Genomic DNA, 16,483 nt, shown 5'->3' with positions numbered 1-16,483 from the left:
GTGGGTGGTGATGTGGGCAGAGCAATGGCAGGAAAGGGTCGAGAACCGAGGAGAAGTAGTCTGTTTTGCATCAGTAAGAGAAAGTGCAGTGGTTTGGGTTAGTTAGGGAATGTTTAAGAAGGACTTGGAGAAGTGACCTGAGTGTCCCAAAGCACGTGACTGAGTCAGCTTGTTGTTCAGAGCCCTCCTCACAGGAGAAGCGAGGGTGACCCTGGAAGAGGGCTTCGAGGCAGAGGGCTGGCGGGCACTCGGGGGCTCCGGCCTGCACGGTGCTAGAAGCCAGGGGCTGGCGCAGGCTGGAGTCCCGATGGAGGGTCCCGGGATGGTGCTGGCTGCTGCCTGCTGCCTGGGAGGGACGTGTGCTTCTGCTGACGAGCACGGACTTGTGGAGCATGTGCTGGGTGCCAGGCGCTGAGCTAGCTGCTGCATCAACCCCTGCCCTTCACACTCTGAGCATCTTCGGGCCAAGGTCTCTCCTGCCCGCAGGGAAGGCAAGGCTGGGATTAGACATGCAGCGGGGACAGAGAGGTCTTGCGGGCACTGGGGACAGGGCCCACTCAGGACAGTGGCGTAGCTGGGCTTCATCCACTTCATGGGGGGGGGCATGCTATTTGGCCCCCAGGGAGCAGGTAGGCTGCCCACGTGTCTGCAAAGGTGGCAGGATTCCGGGCACTGGCCCCGGGCCGGGCTGGGCTGGCGCCTCCTCCCCTGGAGGCGGGTGCCGGCGTCAGGCCCCACAGTGAGGTACGCCTGGGCTTGTGCTAGGTCTACAGCAGCGGCCGCCATTCAGTGAGGGTCACGGGCATCAGCAACATCAACTTCCGGGCCGGCTTCTCCACGCAGCCCTCTCTGGACCTCAACCACACCATCGAGTGGCCCCTGCAAGGTACCTCCCCCTGGATCTGTCCTCTGAAGATGTGGGTCTAGCCTTTGGGAAGTGGCGGACGATCTGGGGGCATCTGTGAGTGTGGGCCTGTGGAATGGGCCCGCCCAGGCCTGGTTCCCACGCCACAGGACCTGAGTCCCAGGCTCGCCCCAGCCCAGGTGACACAGGGACCGTCACCTTTAGAACATGCTCCCTGCCCCTGAAGGCCGCCAGGGCCTTAGGCTGCTGCCATTACTAGCCAGTTCATCCCCACCCTTTCTCTTTGTCCAAGCTCCTTCATCAAGAGCCTCACTGCCTCAGTTTCCCCGTGGACGTCAGGCAGGGCCGATGAACTAACAGGTGCCAGGGGGTGGCTCGCTTCCCCAAACAGGAAGGACACTAGTGCCTTGCTCCAGGGAGCCAGCGTCCTGATGGTCGTGTTGGTGCCCTGGAAGCTGACAGTGTTGGTAGCCGGGGGGGCAGGGGGCGTTGAGTTGGAGGCAGAGGGTCAGTGTTCAGATGGGAGGCTGCCCCATGTCCCACTGCCACCCTGCCTGGAGGAGGCCAGCCCCGGCGCGGGCGGGGGCTTCTGGCTCAGGCTGCCAGAGCTCTAGGCCGGAAAATACTGTCTGCTGGCCAGATCGGGGTCCTAATGCATAGTCCGGAAGATATGGTCCCTTGGCACGGGGCCTTTGGGTGGATTTTGCTGGGACCAGCTCAGAAGAGAGGTGGGGAGGGACCCAGTCCAGGTCTGGCAAACTCTGGACCACGGAACAGTGACCCAAAATGGTGCGTGCCAGGCCCCCCGAGCTTCCTTCAAGCCCAGGTCTCCTTGGCTGTTTGTCCTTCTTACCAGGCCCTGCTGGTTTCCCTGCCAGGACCGGTAGTGACCTCTTCACAGCGAATAGGGAGGGGCTGCTCACTCATTTTGTGTTTGTTTTTGCCGACAACAGGAGGGGGAGAGGCAGTTTCTGTCCTGAAGCCAGGAGAGAAAAGGGGTCTGTAATGGGAACTCTTTCGTGGGCTCTCGAGTAGGGACTGAAAACTGAACAGGCCGCAGGGACAGAGCCCAGTGTAATCGGGGATGGGGTCACACGTGACCGACCCGCTGGGTTTCTCCTTTTGATAAAGATGTGGGTCCAAGATATTTTCTTTAGAAGAGAAAGATCAGGGCAATTGCAGATGGTACATTGTGGTCGGCACTTGGTCCCGGCGCCAGGAGCCCCAGGGGAGGCTGCGGCTGCCGGCACAGTGGGCGCGGGACTGCAGGGGCCGCCGCCGCCTGCCGATGGCCGATTGTTGGGACCCCGCGCCGACGCGCTCGATTTTTTAGAGGAACCTGGACTTCTCGATTTGTGTATGCCTTTTCCAGATTGTTCGGTGTTTCTTCAAAAATGTTAGGGCGTTTCCTGGGCCACACCAACCAGAGCCACTTGTTCCTGGGCTATGATGTCTGAGAGGGGAAAAAAAAATCAATAACTGGCTGAAAAGAAAGAGACCAGAGAGAAGTTTGCAGATTAACTAAGGAAATTGTGAACCCCAAGTCCAGTTCTGTGTTCTCCGGGGTAGTGTGAAAAGTGCTTTTCCAACAAGATAGGAAAGAAAAGCAAAGGAACGCCGAACGCGGGGAGAGGAGGGCAGGGGTCAGGAGCTGGAGTCCCTAAACCAGGGCGTACTGTCATGGGGGTCGGTCCCAGGGCCTGCCCGAGGCCGGCCCCTTGCCCAGAGTTCACGGGGGGGCGGGGGGGAAGGACGAGAAAAACACCCCCGCCCACTTACACTCCATGGGGGCTAAGCATCCTGAGCGGAGGGCGGCAGCCATGGGAGAGCGGTGGTGGACGAACAGTGGCCTTTCAGGACCACGGACAGTAGCAAGGCCCCCTCTCTCCCTGTCCACCCCCCCCCGCCCCCGCAGCGTGAATGCTCACGGCAGGCAGGTGAGGGAGGTGGAGCTCGGTGAAGGGGGCCCAGCAGGCTGACCCCTGACGCCAGCCCTTGTCCTCGCCCTCCCCTCTGCAGGGGTGCCCATCTCCCTGGTGATCAACTCCACGGGCCTGCAGGCTCCCGGCCGCGTGGACTCGGTGGAGCTCTCGCTCGGGTCGGGGCGGTCCCTCCTGACCTTGCCCACGCACCTGCTCTCCAACGGATCCGCCCATCAGCTGTGGGGGGGGCCGCCCTTCCATGCGCCCCAGGAGCGCTTCTACCTCAAGGTGAAGGGCCAGGACCACGAGGGGAACCCCCTCCTTCGTGTCTCCGGAGTTGCCTACAGTGGGGCGCCCCCAGGTGAGTGAAGGCTCTTATGGACCCCCGACTTCTGCCTTGCGAGCCCCCCCATTTCTGCTTGGAAGCCTTCCTTGACTGCGTTGGATTAGATTGGATTGGATTAGATTAGGGCGTGTTTGTCCGTAAACCTCTGAGGGCAGCGAGCTCTGCAGGGCCTTATGCTGAGTGCTGAGATGCCTCGGACGTAGCCCTCGCTCGCAGTCACCGTCCGCCCCTGCAGGCACTCATCTGTGTGCCACGCACGTGTCTCTCCATCCTTACCCGCCCATCCACCCAAACACCCACCCACCCACCCACCCATTCCTCCATCCAGTCATCCACCCGCTCATCCATCCATCCAGATACCCATCAGTCCGTCCATCCATTCAGATATCCGTCCAGCGTCCGTTTTGTCCCATTCCGAGTGCTGGGCACTGCAGACACAGCAGAGGGCAGGGCGGTGGGCTCTCCGTATTAGAGTCACTGTCACCACCATGCTCGTGGGGATGCTGTCCCCGCCATCATTTTGAGCGCTTCCCATGGGACGGTCCTGGGCGCAGCACTTGCCGTGCATTAGCCCGTGGAGTCACTGAGTGCTCGTAGCGTTTCTGAGATGTGTCCCCATTCTGTGGATGAACAACGGAGGCCGCCCCCTCACAGGGCTGCGTTGGCGGCTCCATAGCTCATGCCCCCAAGGAGGCAGCTCTCGGGGCCCTCGGAGTCTGCGCCCAGGGCGTGGGACTGTGTTGTGGGTCAGGGCCCTCCCTGCAGGGCAGCGGCCACGATGTTATGCCCGGTGGACACGGGTCACTGTGGGGTCGCGTCTTTGGTCATGCTGTGTTGGTTCCCACGTGTGTGGGCGTCCCGCTGGTTTTCCGTATGTCCCCGAGGTCTCGCGTCCAGGCTGGACGCTCGCCGAGGACAGGGTGGAGCCGCTGGCTTCCCAGCTCCGCCTCTGGTCCCTGCAGGGCCCTCTGAGTTCACTGCCATTGGCTTCCTGGGGGGCGCCTGTCCCTCGTCTGGCCCGCTGCCCCCTTCGCCGTGGTGGTGGCCTGGGAGCAGCTCATAGGGGCAGATGCCGCTGCTGTTCCAGCGTCTTCCTTGCTGGGGATCTCAGCGAGGGACGGACTCCTCTGCCCACTTCAGCAGGGCTGCCGGGGACACCAGGAGAGGGGAGGACTTGAGGACACTTCTATCCAGCCTCCCGGCCACCGCTTCCCCGCACTGACCCCCAGCCACCCTCTCCCTTGGTCTTTACAGCTTCAAAAGAAATTTTCAGAAAGGAATTTCAACAGAGTAACAGCCCTATTTCTCTCTCCCCTGTTCTTTGAGACTGATCCCAGAGTTTGGGGTTTAGCTCTGGCTTTTGGCCTCCACCTCCGCTCTGGACGAAAGTGTGTCTGTGGGGCAGGGAGAGTGTGGGCTGGCTTTTTGCTTCTATCTTTACCCTCCAGGTTCCGGAGGCTGGGAGCCGGGTCGAGAGCAGGGGGCTCCGGGCTCGGAGACCCAGGGGTGGTGAGGGCCGGGCCTGCGATCCCCAGGCCCTCGCAGTTCGAGAAGAGAAAGCCTGGGCTGGCCTAGCAGAGGCTTCCAGTGTGTGTTGGGGGGCGGGGTGGTGAGCGGTGGCTGCTTCGCACACAGCTGAGGACGTGGCTGGATGGTCTGCCACCCCTGTCCCCTGGGAGGGAGCCTGTAGTGTGATGTCACCCGCCACCCTCCCACCCCCAGCTCTGTTGTCAGAGGAGGTCTGGCCCGTGGTCCAGCCCTCACGGCAGCCCTGGTGGGGACGGGGAGAGGGCAGGACGGGGCCGAGTGCACGCTGCTCCCCCTCCCCCGCCAGGCCCAGGCGCGCCACCACCGACCCTGCGGGGCAGTTCCCAGACTTTTCCATTGAAGTCACTCCAATGGCCAAGGAGAGAGTATGTCACCCTCAAGACCGTGTCAGGCAAGGGGACAGCGGTGTCTGCTGGGAGCCCCAAGGGGCTCATCACAAGCTGCGAGATTCCATTGAAGCCTCTTATTTTATCTCAGAAATGTGTGCGATTTTGCGTCCACAGCCATGCTCCCACTCTGTTTATTTTTAAGTAAGAGAGGCTGCCCTCCAACATCCTTGGGTGGAAGTGACCCTGAAAGCGGACGAACAGTTAGTTGCCCAGCCCCGCCCCCACCCCGGGAGAGCCCAGCTGGGGCGGCACTTCATCCCATTGCGGATGATCCGACTTCTCTGTCTGATGCAAGTGAGAAGCTGGTGGCACAGACTGGCCCTTATAGGCCGGTCTCGTCACAGACCGTAAGAACAGCCAGAGCTTTCACTAGCCAAGCTGACTATGCTCTGTGCACAAGCCCGGCGCTTTCCACGCGCCACCCCGGCCTCTCCTCGCGGCAACACGGGCAACACGGGCAACACTGGCAACACGATGAGGTCAGCACCACAATGAGCCCGCCTCACGGAGGTGGCAGCCGAGGCTGGGGAGTGAGGCGGCCGCGCTCCACGACCGCCCGACAGAGGAGCCAGGGGCTGCCTCCCGGCTCTCTGGCTCCTGGCTCATCCCTGTGGGTCTCTGTCCCTGGGCATCATGAGGGCAGGCTGGGGGGAGGCGGGGAGGGCTCCTGAGCGCTGGTCCCTGCCTCCAGGTGCCCCCCTGGTCAGCATGCCCCCCCGGATCCACGGCTACCTGCACCGGCCCCTGATGGTCTCCTGCTCCGTGCATAGCGCCCTCCCCTTCCGGCTTCAGCTGCGGCGGAACGGAGCCCCGCTGGGCGAGGAGAGGCACTTGCAGTGAGTGGCCGATGGCCAATGGCCGGCCTGTTGTCCTCAGCCACAGGGCACCTGGGGTCCTGGTGCCCTTTAGGGATCTGAGGGGAGTGGGTGGCAAGAGAGGGACCTTGGTCTCAGTCATATAGCTCTCCAGGGCAACCCCGCCTAGCCACTGCCCAGCGTGGCCAGGGATGACGGAGTGTGGTCCCTAAGCTCCGACCACTGCAGGCTCATCGCCCCCGGGAAGGAGTCACGGGCCTTTCTGAGCTTCCAGCTGAGCTATCCGGGCACAGATGACCCTTCCTGAGCTTCCAGAAAACTCACCCCATGCAGGGCCTGGCTCCCTGGGGGTCAGGGCAGGAAAGACCCTCTGCGACCCTCCCCTGTATGGATGGAAGTCGCTTATCCAGAGAGGGGAAGGGGCTTGCTCGAAGTCACACAGCGTAACGTGGAATTTGCATGTCCTTGGCTGCCCGCCTCTTCTTACCCAGCTCCCAGGAGGACTTGGGGCCTCCCCGCCGCGCAGGGTTCAAGGGAACGGAGCCCCCGAGGACGGGACGAGGCTGGGGGACCCTGGCTGGGGTCAGTGCGGTTGTGTGATGTGTTCGCAGGGAGTCAGGCAACAGCAGCTGGGAGATCCCGCGGGCCTCCAAGGCCGAGGAGGGCACGTACGAGTGCGCAGCGGTCAGCAGGGCCGGGACCGGGCGTGCTGAGGCCCAGGTCGTCGTCACAGGTCTGTCCCTCCGAGGGTCTCCTCTCCACCACCCCCTCCCTGACTTGCCCCTTTAGAGTTTCCTCCCAGGGCGTCCCCGCCCGTGGTGGAGCGTGCCAGCCAGCGGCTGGGACTGTCCGTCACCCAGAGCCTGGCTGTGCACGCGGCCACCTGCCTGCTGGCCCCGTCTGGGCTGTCGCTCCGGGGTGGCCTGCGGGTCTCGGCGGGAGAAAGGCTGGGAACCCCGCCCGGCTCAGGCCACGCTCCCCCGCCAGCCTGCCTTCCACCCCTGACTCCTCGGTCTGGCCTTTGGGACTCGGCCAGTCCCCAGGCCATTTCAGGGGCCACGCCATCTTGCAGTCCCCATGCCTTGGGCCTCCACGTCCCCCCAGGGTGGCGCCACCCAGCTTAGGAAGGTTGGAAGTGCCAGACCATCTCAAAATGGAACTGGCTTTATTTTTAAACCTACGGGCCTCAGCTGCCTGGAGAAGAGAAGGGGCCGGGCAGCTTGGAAAGTTAGGCCCCGTGCATGCCCTACTGCACACGAGCCGCCGCGCTCTGGGGACCCGGGGTACAGACAGGCAAAGGACGCTGAACCACCTGGGCTGCCCCTCTGTGGCCCTTGGGTTTGTCCCCTTCCTCTCAGACCTCTATCCGCATGTGCCTTTCTCCAGAAAGGGGAGGACGGCGTGCACACGCACACCAGCGCAGGTGTGTGTTGCCTGCCATGCAGTGTGGCAGCAACGTGCTCGCGGTATGAAGTAACAGATTTACTTTTCATAAACGCTGAGCACGGAGAAGTAGAACAGGGCCAGGAAACGTGTCCACCCGTTACTCACACTTGCTAATCGTTTGCTATTTCTGATTTTTCTCTTTCTGGTGAAACTGTTAACCTCAGCTGAGGGCTTTCAATTGCAAGTCCCTGTCATTGTCTGATGCACTACAATCAGCTTCTACGCCAGGTTCCCCCCCCACCCAGCCCCAACACAGTGGTACCCCAGTACACATGTTGGCATGTTGGGGTGCATTGGCATCAATATATTTAAAGGCATAAATACACTTCGGTGTTTATCTCTTTTTTAAAAGTAGGTTTTCTTGCATAACGTTCTATGATCACGCCTAATCAAATGAACAGGAATGCCTAACGCTGTTGAAGTTTGTTCCTAGTCACATTTCCCCACGTGCCCCAGCGTGTCAACCTCCAGCTCATTTCTACGGTTTTTAGCGGCTGCAGAGGTCAGACGCTCTTCCTGCCTGGGCGTCACAGTCGAGGGCTCGTGTGGCCTGTGTGGATCCAGCTTTCCCCCTGCAGGTCCTCAGGCCCACGCCCCCGGTGAGAGGAACGGTCTCTAATCCTGTCACTTCTTGTGGCTTTTCTTGTGGAGACAGCGGCTTCTCGGCCCTCGGCACCCTCGGGCAGAGGCCAGCGTTCTACACGCGGGTGTTACAATGGCCCTGCTGTTTGCTGGGCAGAGAGCAGCTTTGCACTCGCTGTTCTTTCCCTCCTGAGGGTTATTTTAAACCCAAGCTCCACAACCAAGGCGCAGACATTGGCTCGAAGGGCTGTGGAGTGGTGCAGCTCTTGTTAAACGCTGAGACTGGGTGCTGGGTGCAGAGCTCATACTCGCTGCGCAGCCCTCGGGAGCGTGCCCTGCCCGGGGGGTCCCCGCCCCATTGGGGACCGGGTGCTGGTTAACGTCTCTGCTGGCCGAAGCGCCCCGAGGGGCACAGTGCTGAGTTTCGGCATCCGGGCACCGCCTGGGCCTGCAGGTTGGCACCCTCCCGCGTCAATCCCCAGAGCCTCCTATGTTCGCGTCCCTGCAGACCCTCCGCCGCAGCTGGTCCCAGCGCCCAACGTGACCGTGTTCCCGGGGGAGACTGCTGTTCTGTCCTGCCGTGTCCTGGGAGAGGCCCCCTACAACCTGACCTGGGTGCGGGACTGGCGAGTCCTGCCAGCCTCGACAGGCAGAGTCACACAGCTGGCCGACCTGTCCCTGGAGGTCAGCGCCATCGTCCCCAGCGATGGCGGGCGGTACCAGTGCATAGCCAGCAACGCCAACGGCGTCACAAGGGCATCCGTCTGGCTCCTGGTACGAGGTGAGGCTCTCCCCACCTTGGCTGTCCTCCCAGTTCCTCACACTATCTAGTGCTCACCCCGAAGCCCATTGATCAGTCCCTCTGCCCAAATGTCACTGGTGGCAGGAAATGTCACCTGTGGCAGTCAATGTCAACCCTTTCAGAGTTTACTGAACCTTCAGAGACAGAGGCATCTGAGGGTTCTAGCCTATGTTGGGGGGGGTCTCTCTTTTGGGAAGTTCATCCTCTTATCTAACTGAAGTTTCTACTGCTGTAGGCCAAGCCAGTTTCATTGTGTCCCGACCTTTTCCCGCAACTTTGAGCACCTCATTGTCCACCACACCCCAATATGCAGCATAGGGATGAATACTAGAAACTTCTGAAAGCCCGGAGCTCAGACTTGCTTGGTGGGGGTTGCACAGACTGACAAAGACAGAGATGGAGGAGACTGTTGAGGGGCACTTGTCTGGGAGTTTAGGACCTAGATGTGGCCTCCGGTCTACCAGGGCTTAGACAGCCCCTCCTCCCCGGGCGCTCTTTCCCCAGGTGTGAGGGGAGCGTGTTGAAACAAGGGTGCTCTCTGGTGCCCGTGGCGCTGGACTGGCCGCCTGGGTGTGCGGAGAAGGGCTCTGAGGCCATATTGAAGCCACTGGTTGGGGAGGGGCCTGTTGGCCATTTCTAGATGCGGGGCCTGTGAGGTCCGTTTGAGCCTGACAAGTCTGTTGTGCTTTGAGCACTCTGTGGGCCGGGGCAGAACCTCAGTTGGGGGCCAATACTGTGCGGGCCTCGCTGCCACTCAGGGTCATTGGAGGTGAGCGCCCTCCCAGCCCTGGCATCTCTGCCCGGTGGGAGCCCCAGGGAGCTCGAGGCTCTCCTGGCCGCGTTGGGAAATCAGTCCCCGTGTTGCCACCCCCCAGGCCGGGGATGTGCCTGGTCGGCCGCCTGGTCGGCCCCCGTCCCCTGGGAAGCCCTCGTGGGGATTCAGGCTCCTCGGGGCCTTTGCTTCCCAGGACTCTCCCCTGTGGCTGTGGGAGGGGCAGGGTCCCCGGGCTGGGGGTCTGGGACTGCCTGGCCGCCCTGACAGGCTCTTCTCCTTGCATGACAGAGGCCCCGCGAGTCAGCATTCACACCCGGTCGCAGCGCTTCTCCCAGGGCATGGAGGTGAGGGTCAGCTGCTCGGCCTCTGGGTCCCCTGCACCCCACATCTCCTGGAGCCGTGATGGTCACACCCTGCAAGGGGACAGCAGGTGAGGGGCCCGGGGTCTGGGGCTCTGGGACCAGGAACAGGTAGACAGGGACTCCCAGGGGACCTGTCCCAGCCTCAGTCTCCGGGGGTCATTTGAGACTCAGGAGCGTGGTCACCTTGGAATCATGAACGGTGCCTCGGCGTGGGCTCCGGGGTCAGGAGCTGCAGCCACGGAAGCCAGCAGCCCTGTGCTCGGATCCTGCCTCTGCCACTCAGGCTCTGTGACCTTGAGCAAGTCACCTTACCCCTCTGAGCCTCCCGCACGAGAAAAGACAATGTACGTAAAGTGCTGAGCACCCAGCTCGGCGCAGCGCAAGCAGCGTAGAGTGTGGTCGCTGGAGACGTTAACTAGTTTCTTGTTAACGACGCGTGGAGCCGCCCTCGCGCCATCCGCCCTAATCAACCCCTTGCTGTCGACTGTGTTTTACGGTGTGACTCCAGAATCCACGTGGATGGCCAGGGGACCCTCGTCATTCGGGGAGTGGCCCCAGAGGATGCCGGGAATTACAGCTGCCAGGCGGCCAATGAGGTCGGCACGGACGAGGAGACGGTCACCCTCTACTACGCAGGTACTCCGGCCGCGGGCAGCCCAGGAGAGGGGCTTCCCTCCCTCCCTCCCTTTTCACTCGCAAACCCTGATCCAGCACCCGCTGTGTGCCAGGCAGTGGGGGCACCGCCGTGAGCGCATGGTCCCGGCCTGGTGGGGAGGCACAGAGCAGATAAGGCACTCTGGGCGATGAGAGTGCGTAGCGCAGTGAGGGGTGGCGTGCAGGTGGGGGACCAGCCGAGGCCTCCGTGAGAGACAGGCATGGGACAGTGCTGCCGGCAGACGGGCCGGTGGGGTACAAGCCCTGTGGCCAGAGTGAGTGCTGGTACGGCGTGGGGGGCGGGGCGGGGCTGGCATCCAGCGGAGCGTTTGAGCACCTGTGGGGCTCCCGCGCTCAGGGCAGCTTCAGGGAGGAGCAGCCGCGTTTTGGTCAGGGAGTCACTGGCTCTAACTTGAGGTCCTGGGTGGGAAGCTTGTGAAACACTGGCTGTGGCTCAGTTTTTCTGGGGTGTCCGGACCGTCTGACTGGTGGGGGACGGGGAGAAGGCAGAGCACCCGGCCCCGCCCCTTTCTCCAGCCCCCTCTCCCCAACGGTGGGAAGCCACATTCTCATTCTCGGGAGTTTGGGGGTTGGTCCCAAATCCCCCCTCTGCTCCCCACACAGACCCGCCCTCCATCGCGGCCGTCAGTGCCGTGGTCCTCGCCGCGGCCGGCCAGGAGGCCCTGCTGGCCTGCGAGGCGTCCGGAGTGCCGCCGCCCCGGGTCGTCTGGTATCGAGGTATGTGGTGGGGGGAGGGGCCCGTCAGGGCCCTGGAGGATCACCTTTCCCGGACGGTCACTGGGGGGCCACTTTGAGTGAGGAGTCTGGGGAGAAGGGCTCATTTCAGCAGCCCCTGCCCCTCCCCCCAAAGCCCACGCTGCTGGTGCAGGACGGCTCAGGAGTTAGGAACCCCCGGGCGGCCTTGGGCGGGTGGCCTGGCGCCTGTGAGCTGGCTTCCTGATCTGGAAAGTGGGCAAACCCAACGTGGTTGCGTGAGGGTGAGAGGAATCCACATACACCAAGTGTCTAGAGCCAGCCCGGCACGCGGGCCCAGCGCTCAGGGTTTGTAGTGACAACGATGCCAGTGATGTGATTATCCGAGCGACCGGAGAAATAGCAACAGGGCTGTTTGAAGGCTCTTGTGAGTTCACGGGTACAGGGCGTTTGCTCTGTGCCGGATGCTGAGCTGAGGTTTGATTGGCGGGCGTGGTTCCCCTGCGCCCACCAGGGGACGTGGGTGCTCGGCCACTGCCTCAGGTTTTCTAGGAGCAGAAACTGGGCTCCTGTTGGCCAGAGTCCCTAGTGCTGCCCCCTCCCACCTGGGCACACCCCCTCCTGTGCAGCACCTGTCTGCGATCTTGTCAGAGCCTCACTTTGACTTTGAGAAACACAGGTATTAGCTGAGTCCCAGCAGGTGGTATTAGCTCCCCGTTGGAGCATTTTGTCCAAGGTCACCAGTTAGTGGGTGGCAGAGGCCTTGGGACCCCCTATTCAGAGGTGGTGTCACGGCATTTCTGGCCAAGAGCCGTACCAGCCCCGGGGCCTCTTTTTAAAGAGGGAATCTTTCAGTGGAATGTCATTTTCCCTTAAAAAGGAATGAAATTCAAGTTGTAGGGCAGTGTAAATGTAGTCAACGCCACTGCACTGTACCCTTAAAATGGTTAAGATGGGCTCCCTAGAGCACGCAAACCTGTAGGGACAGACAGTGGCTGGCGGCCACCAGGGGCCGGGGGAGGGGAAGCGGACAGTGAGTGCTCCGTGGGGACAGCTGCCGTTTGGGAAGATGAAGAAGTTCTGTGGACAGATGTGGCGAAAGGTGCACGACAATGTGAATGTGCTCGGTGCCACTGAATTGGATGCTGAAAATGCTTCAAACGGTAAAAATTTGTGCCATGTCTGTTTTACCACAAATGAAAAGTTAAGTGAAATTTTAAAAGAGGTTCGGAATCTGGGAGTCTGTCAGGCCTCGGGAGCCTGGGGGACGAGCTCCGAGGGGCAGGCAGGGGGCGTGTGGGGCACCCCTCCCAGATCTGGCCCAAACCTCAGTCGGGACCAGGGTGGAGGGCGGGGCCCAGGAGGGAGGCCCAGGCAAGGAGCACTTGGGTGATGAGCTGTCACATGTATGGGGACAGACTGGGCCTCACTCCTGCTCCACAGAGGGGCTCAGGGAACTAGCCCTGGCAGTACTGACTTAATTTCTTTTTTAATTGTGGCAAAGTACACATAACGTACAATATACCCTCTTCCCCATTTTTCGGTGCGCAGTTCAGTGGCGCTAGCTCCATTCACATTGTTGTACAGCTGCCACCGCTGTCCACCTCCAGAACTTCTTGCACCTGGCAAAACTGACACGCTGCCCCCCGACGTCTGGGGGGACCCTTCCGCACTGTCCCCAGGCCCCAGCCTTGTGAGTGGGGGGAGTCCAGGGCCAGGAGGTCGCCCGCGGCGACCGTGGCCCTCGCCCGATGCTTCCTCATCGTTGCTCCAGGGGTTCTTGAGATGATTCCGGGCCCCGAGGGCTCCAGCTCCGGGACGCTTCGCATCCCGGCGGCCCGGGAGAGCGACGCCGGCGTCTATACCTGCCAAGCTGCCAGCGAGCTGGGCGTCGCCTCTGCGGAAATCCGGCTGGAGGTTGGACGTGAGTGTGCACCGCTCCCCACTGCCTGCCCCCCTTCACGCCCCCTCCCCTGAGCAGGGAGGCGAGAACTCCCGCAGGTCGCCCGGCCAGCGTGGGGTTTGCGTCGCGTGGCTCCCGAGCACCTGGGGACCAGGGCGGTCCGAGGGAGGTGGTGCATGCGTTACCTGTTTCTTTTTTTCCTTCATATTGAATTTACTGGGGTGACGCTGGTGAACAAAATTGTACAGGTTTCAGGTGTGCAGTTCCAAACACACCCCCTGTACTCCGCACGGTGAGCTCACCAGCCCACGGCAAGTCTCTGTCCGTTGTCATTTATCCCCTCAGGCCCCCCCTCTACCGCGCCCCCCCCCCCCAGTGCATTACCTCTGCCGTGTCACGGTTGCCCCAACACTTTGTGGCTTAAAATGATAAACATTTCTTCTCTCTCAGCTCTGGAGGGCTTGCATTCTGGGCGTGGCTTAGCCCGGCGGTTTGGGCCCAGGGCCTCCCAGGGAGGAAGGAGCCACTGGTGGGGAGGAGCCACTCCACGCTCGCTCACTTGGCGCTGGTGGGAGGGCACAGTCCTCACCCTGCGGGTTTGTGCAGAGGGTTTGTGCAGAGGGTTTGTGCAGATGGCTTCCCAGGAGTGGGGAGGTGATGGAGAGAGAAAGGAGAGGGGGAGAGAGAAAGAATGAATCTGCGTCCTTAGAACCAGCTGCAGCCTGAGAAGTGACCCGCCATCACTTCTGCCAGTTCCAGTCTGTCGGTGGCACAGACCAGCCTCGGGGCACAGAGGCGGGAGGGCTCCACGGGGTGCGGATCCTCGCTGGGGCCGTCCTGGAGGCCGCCCACCACAGGGGCGAGTGTGGCCGTTGCTGTCCCGAGACCCGAGCTCTGTCCCGGTCTTGTCTCCATTGCTCACCGTCTACGTGTTTTGGTCAAGTTGTCCACCCTCGGTTTCCCCCAGCTGACCAAACCACTTTCGCTCCTGGGGGGCCCGTGAGAGCTCAGTGACGTCAGCACAGAGTGCTTAGCATAGGGTCTGGCCCATCGTGAGGGCTTAATAAACGGTGGGGCGGGGGGAGCGAGCGTCCCGGTTCACAGACAGGGAGTCTGGAGCCCCCGGCGGCTGGTCCAGGGCCTGGCGGTGAGCGCCAAGGTGTCGGAGCCCCAGGCCTGGGTCCTGGCCCTGGAGCGGTGCGGAGGTTGCAGGCGCAGCTCCTTGGCTCACCGAGTGGGCGGATTGGGCTTGGAGGGTTTGCTGCAGCTGCAGTGGGAGGGACCGGTGCTGGGAGAGCCGGGCGAGTGTGGAGAGTCGAGAATAGGCTTCTCTGGACTGTGTGGGCCGGGCGGGGCCAGGGCCGGGCGGGCCGGGCGGGCCAGCAAGGCGCTCCCCCAGGAGACAGAGCCCTGGGTGGAGCAGGCATGCCCAGCGAGGGGGGCCTGGCCCTGGGGGGACAGTGCCATCTCAGGGTTCCCCCCAGGTGCGGGGTGCCCTTCGCCTTCATTCTCTTGTTCCACTGTTCATTCCTCCAACACGCAGTGACCCAGTGACCAGGCCCTGTGCTGGGGACACAGTGGCATCTGCCTTTGTGTTGCTGAGGGGTCATGGAACATGCTTCGAGCACTAAGTGTTTGGAAGTGGCATCCTTGGTGTCTGCAGGAAGGGGGCCACCTCCATACCGGGGCCTTGGGAAGGCTCCTTGGAGGAGGTGACATCCAAGCTGAGCCCAGAGCAGTCAGTCGGGCGACAAACTGTGGCACAGCGTTCCAGGCCAAGGGACCCGCATGTGCAGATGCCCCGGAGACAAGAGAAGCTAGACAGGGAGCAAGCCTTAGAGAGGGTGGGGAGAGCGGCGGGGGGCGGCTGCTACCGGCCGTGGGCCACTCCTGGCTTGGCCTCGGGAGCGGGGCAGAGTCCCAGCTTTGTCTTGCGGGGGCGGCCAGAGGTTGTGAGGAGGACAGCTATGTGCTCAGACTTTCCCTGCGTGGCTGGGCTCTTTTGGGTAGGGTGGGTGGGTGTGGGGAGACATGGGTTTAGAGCTTTTACTACTATAATAGTAAAGACATAAGCTGACGCTTCTGTGAATGTGTCATGTGCCGGGCCAGCTCTGAGTGGGGTTCATGTACCAGCATGTAATCCTCTCAACCTTTTGGCATGAATGCTGTCGTTAACCCCTTTGTAGATGGGGAAAACGAGGCACAGAGAGATTAAGTAACCGGTCTATGGTCACACAGCCGGCAAGGGGCATAGCTAAGAGCTGAACCCGGGTCCCGCCTTGAGCCCTGGGACTTGACCCTAAGGCTCACCAGCAGGGTGAGCTCGGACGTTGCTTCCACCCTGAGCCGCAGGCTCCCTGTCTACACGATGCCTCAGATGCCGCGTGAGCGAGCCGCGAGAGGGGCCTGGAACTCTGCGGGTGTCCGTCAGTGCCACGGTCCTAGTTGTCAGTCAGTGGGGCCTGGGCGAGCGGAGAGGGTGCTCCGGGGGAGGGGGGACGCTGCCCTCGGCCTTCCTACGGGCAGTCGCCTGTTGCTCCAAGTCTGCTTTCTTGCCAGCAAGGCCTCATTTCTTTGGGGCCCAGGCTGACGTGCCGCCTGGTCCTGTCATTTGCCTCCGACCACCTCCCCACGACAGGGGTAGGAGCAGCTGGCACCCTAGAAGGGGTCTTCTGGGGGCGCCGGGCCACTGTGGCCTCTGGCCGCCAGGCCAGGGGAGGGTGGACCGCGGCCCGGCACCTGTGTGGCCTGGCGGCAGTGGTGGGAAATTGAATTTCCTGCCCATCTGGGTGGCAGCTGCAGTCCAGCCTTTGTGGCCCGTCTGGCAGAGCCTTCCCGGCCAAGAGCGGGTGGGCGCCAGGCCCGCTTCCTGCCACTGAACCGGAAACCGTCTTCCTGGTGGCATTGGGGGCCCCTCCAGGAGGGCAGCCCCCGGCCCCCCGCCCCGTACGACAGCAAGTGACTGCGTATGTGGACCAGCCCGCAAGAGGCTTTTGCATCGGCTCAGGACCTGGCATGTGGCCGCCGAGTCCTGGATCCCTGTCCAGGCCCTGCTGCTGGTTTGGTCAAGTGATTTCCCTCCCTGTGCCCCGCTGTCCTCAGCTGTGAAGTGGGGTGATCGGAGCAGAGCCTGGCGCACAGGGTTCTTGAGAGGTGTTGGGAGACCGTAGGTCCTGTCCGGGGCCTGCATGAATTAACACTCAGGGCACTGGCCGCAGGCGGGGGCTGGCGACAAGGCCCCGCTGAGGCAGAGCGGGAATGCTGACTGGTGCCCTGGCTGGTGACCGGGCCCCGTGGTGGCCACCCCGCCCCAAGTCCCGCGCCCTTCCTGTTAAAGAGCCGTCCTGAGGGGCGCTGTCT

The 16,483-nt window shown here is 62.3% G+C and overlaps 1 protein-coding gene across 1 annotated transcript in view; it reads left to right on the top strand.

Moving 5' to 3' along the window:
• HMCN2 (hemicentin 2) overlaps positions 1 to 16,483 on the top strand; it is a 132,853-nt gene that overhangs the window by 24,658 nt on the left and 91,712 nt on the right. Inside the window, exons 8-16 of the mRNA XM_054584723.1 lie at positions 766 to 886; positions 2,885 to 3,148; positions 5,762 to 5,906; positions 6,497 to 6,618; positions 8,422 to 8,694; positions 9,779 to 9,920; positions 10,361 to 10,488; positions 11,131 to 11,244; positions 12,995 to 13,144. Coding sequence (XP_054440698.1) covers positions 766 to 886; positions 2,885 to 3,148; positions 5,762 to 5,906; positions 6,497 to 6,618; positions 8,422 to 8,694; positions 9,779 to 9,920; positions 10,361 to 10,488; positions 11,131 to 11,244; positions 12,995 to 13,144 — 1,459 coding nt within the window. The remainder of the gene's footprint in view (positions 1 to 765; positions 887 to 2,884; positions 3,149 to 5,761; positions 5,907 to 6,496; positions 6,619 to 8,421; positions 8,695 to 9,778; positions 9,921 to 10,360; positions 10,489 to 11,130; positions 11,245 to 12,994; positions 13,145 to 16,483) is intronic.

Source organism: Pteronotus mesoamericanus, unplaced genomic scaffold (genome assembly GCF_021234165.1).
Source record: "Pteronotus mesoamericanus isolate MK-2021 breed Mesoamerican mustached bat unplaced genomic scaffold, CSHL_Meso_final contig_78, whole genome shotgun sequence".
Classification (NCBI taxonomy): Eukaryota; Metazoa; Chordata; class Mammalia; order Chiroptera; family Mormoopidae; genus Pteronotus; species Pteronotus mesoamericanus.
The sequence above is the reverse complement of the archived record's forward strand: the minus strand, read 5'-3'. Positions and strand labels throughout refer to the sequence as shown.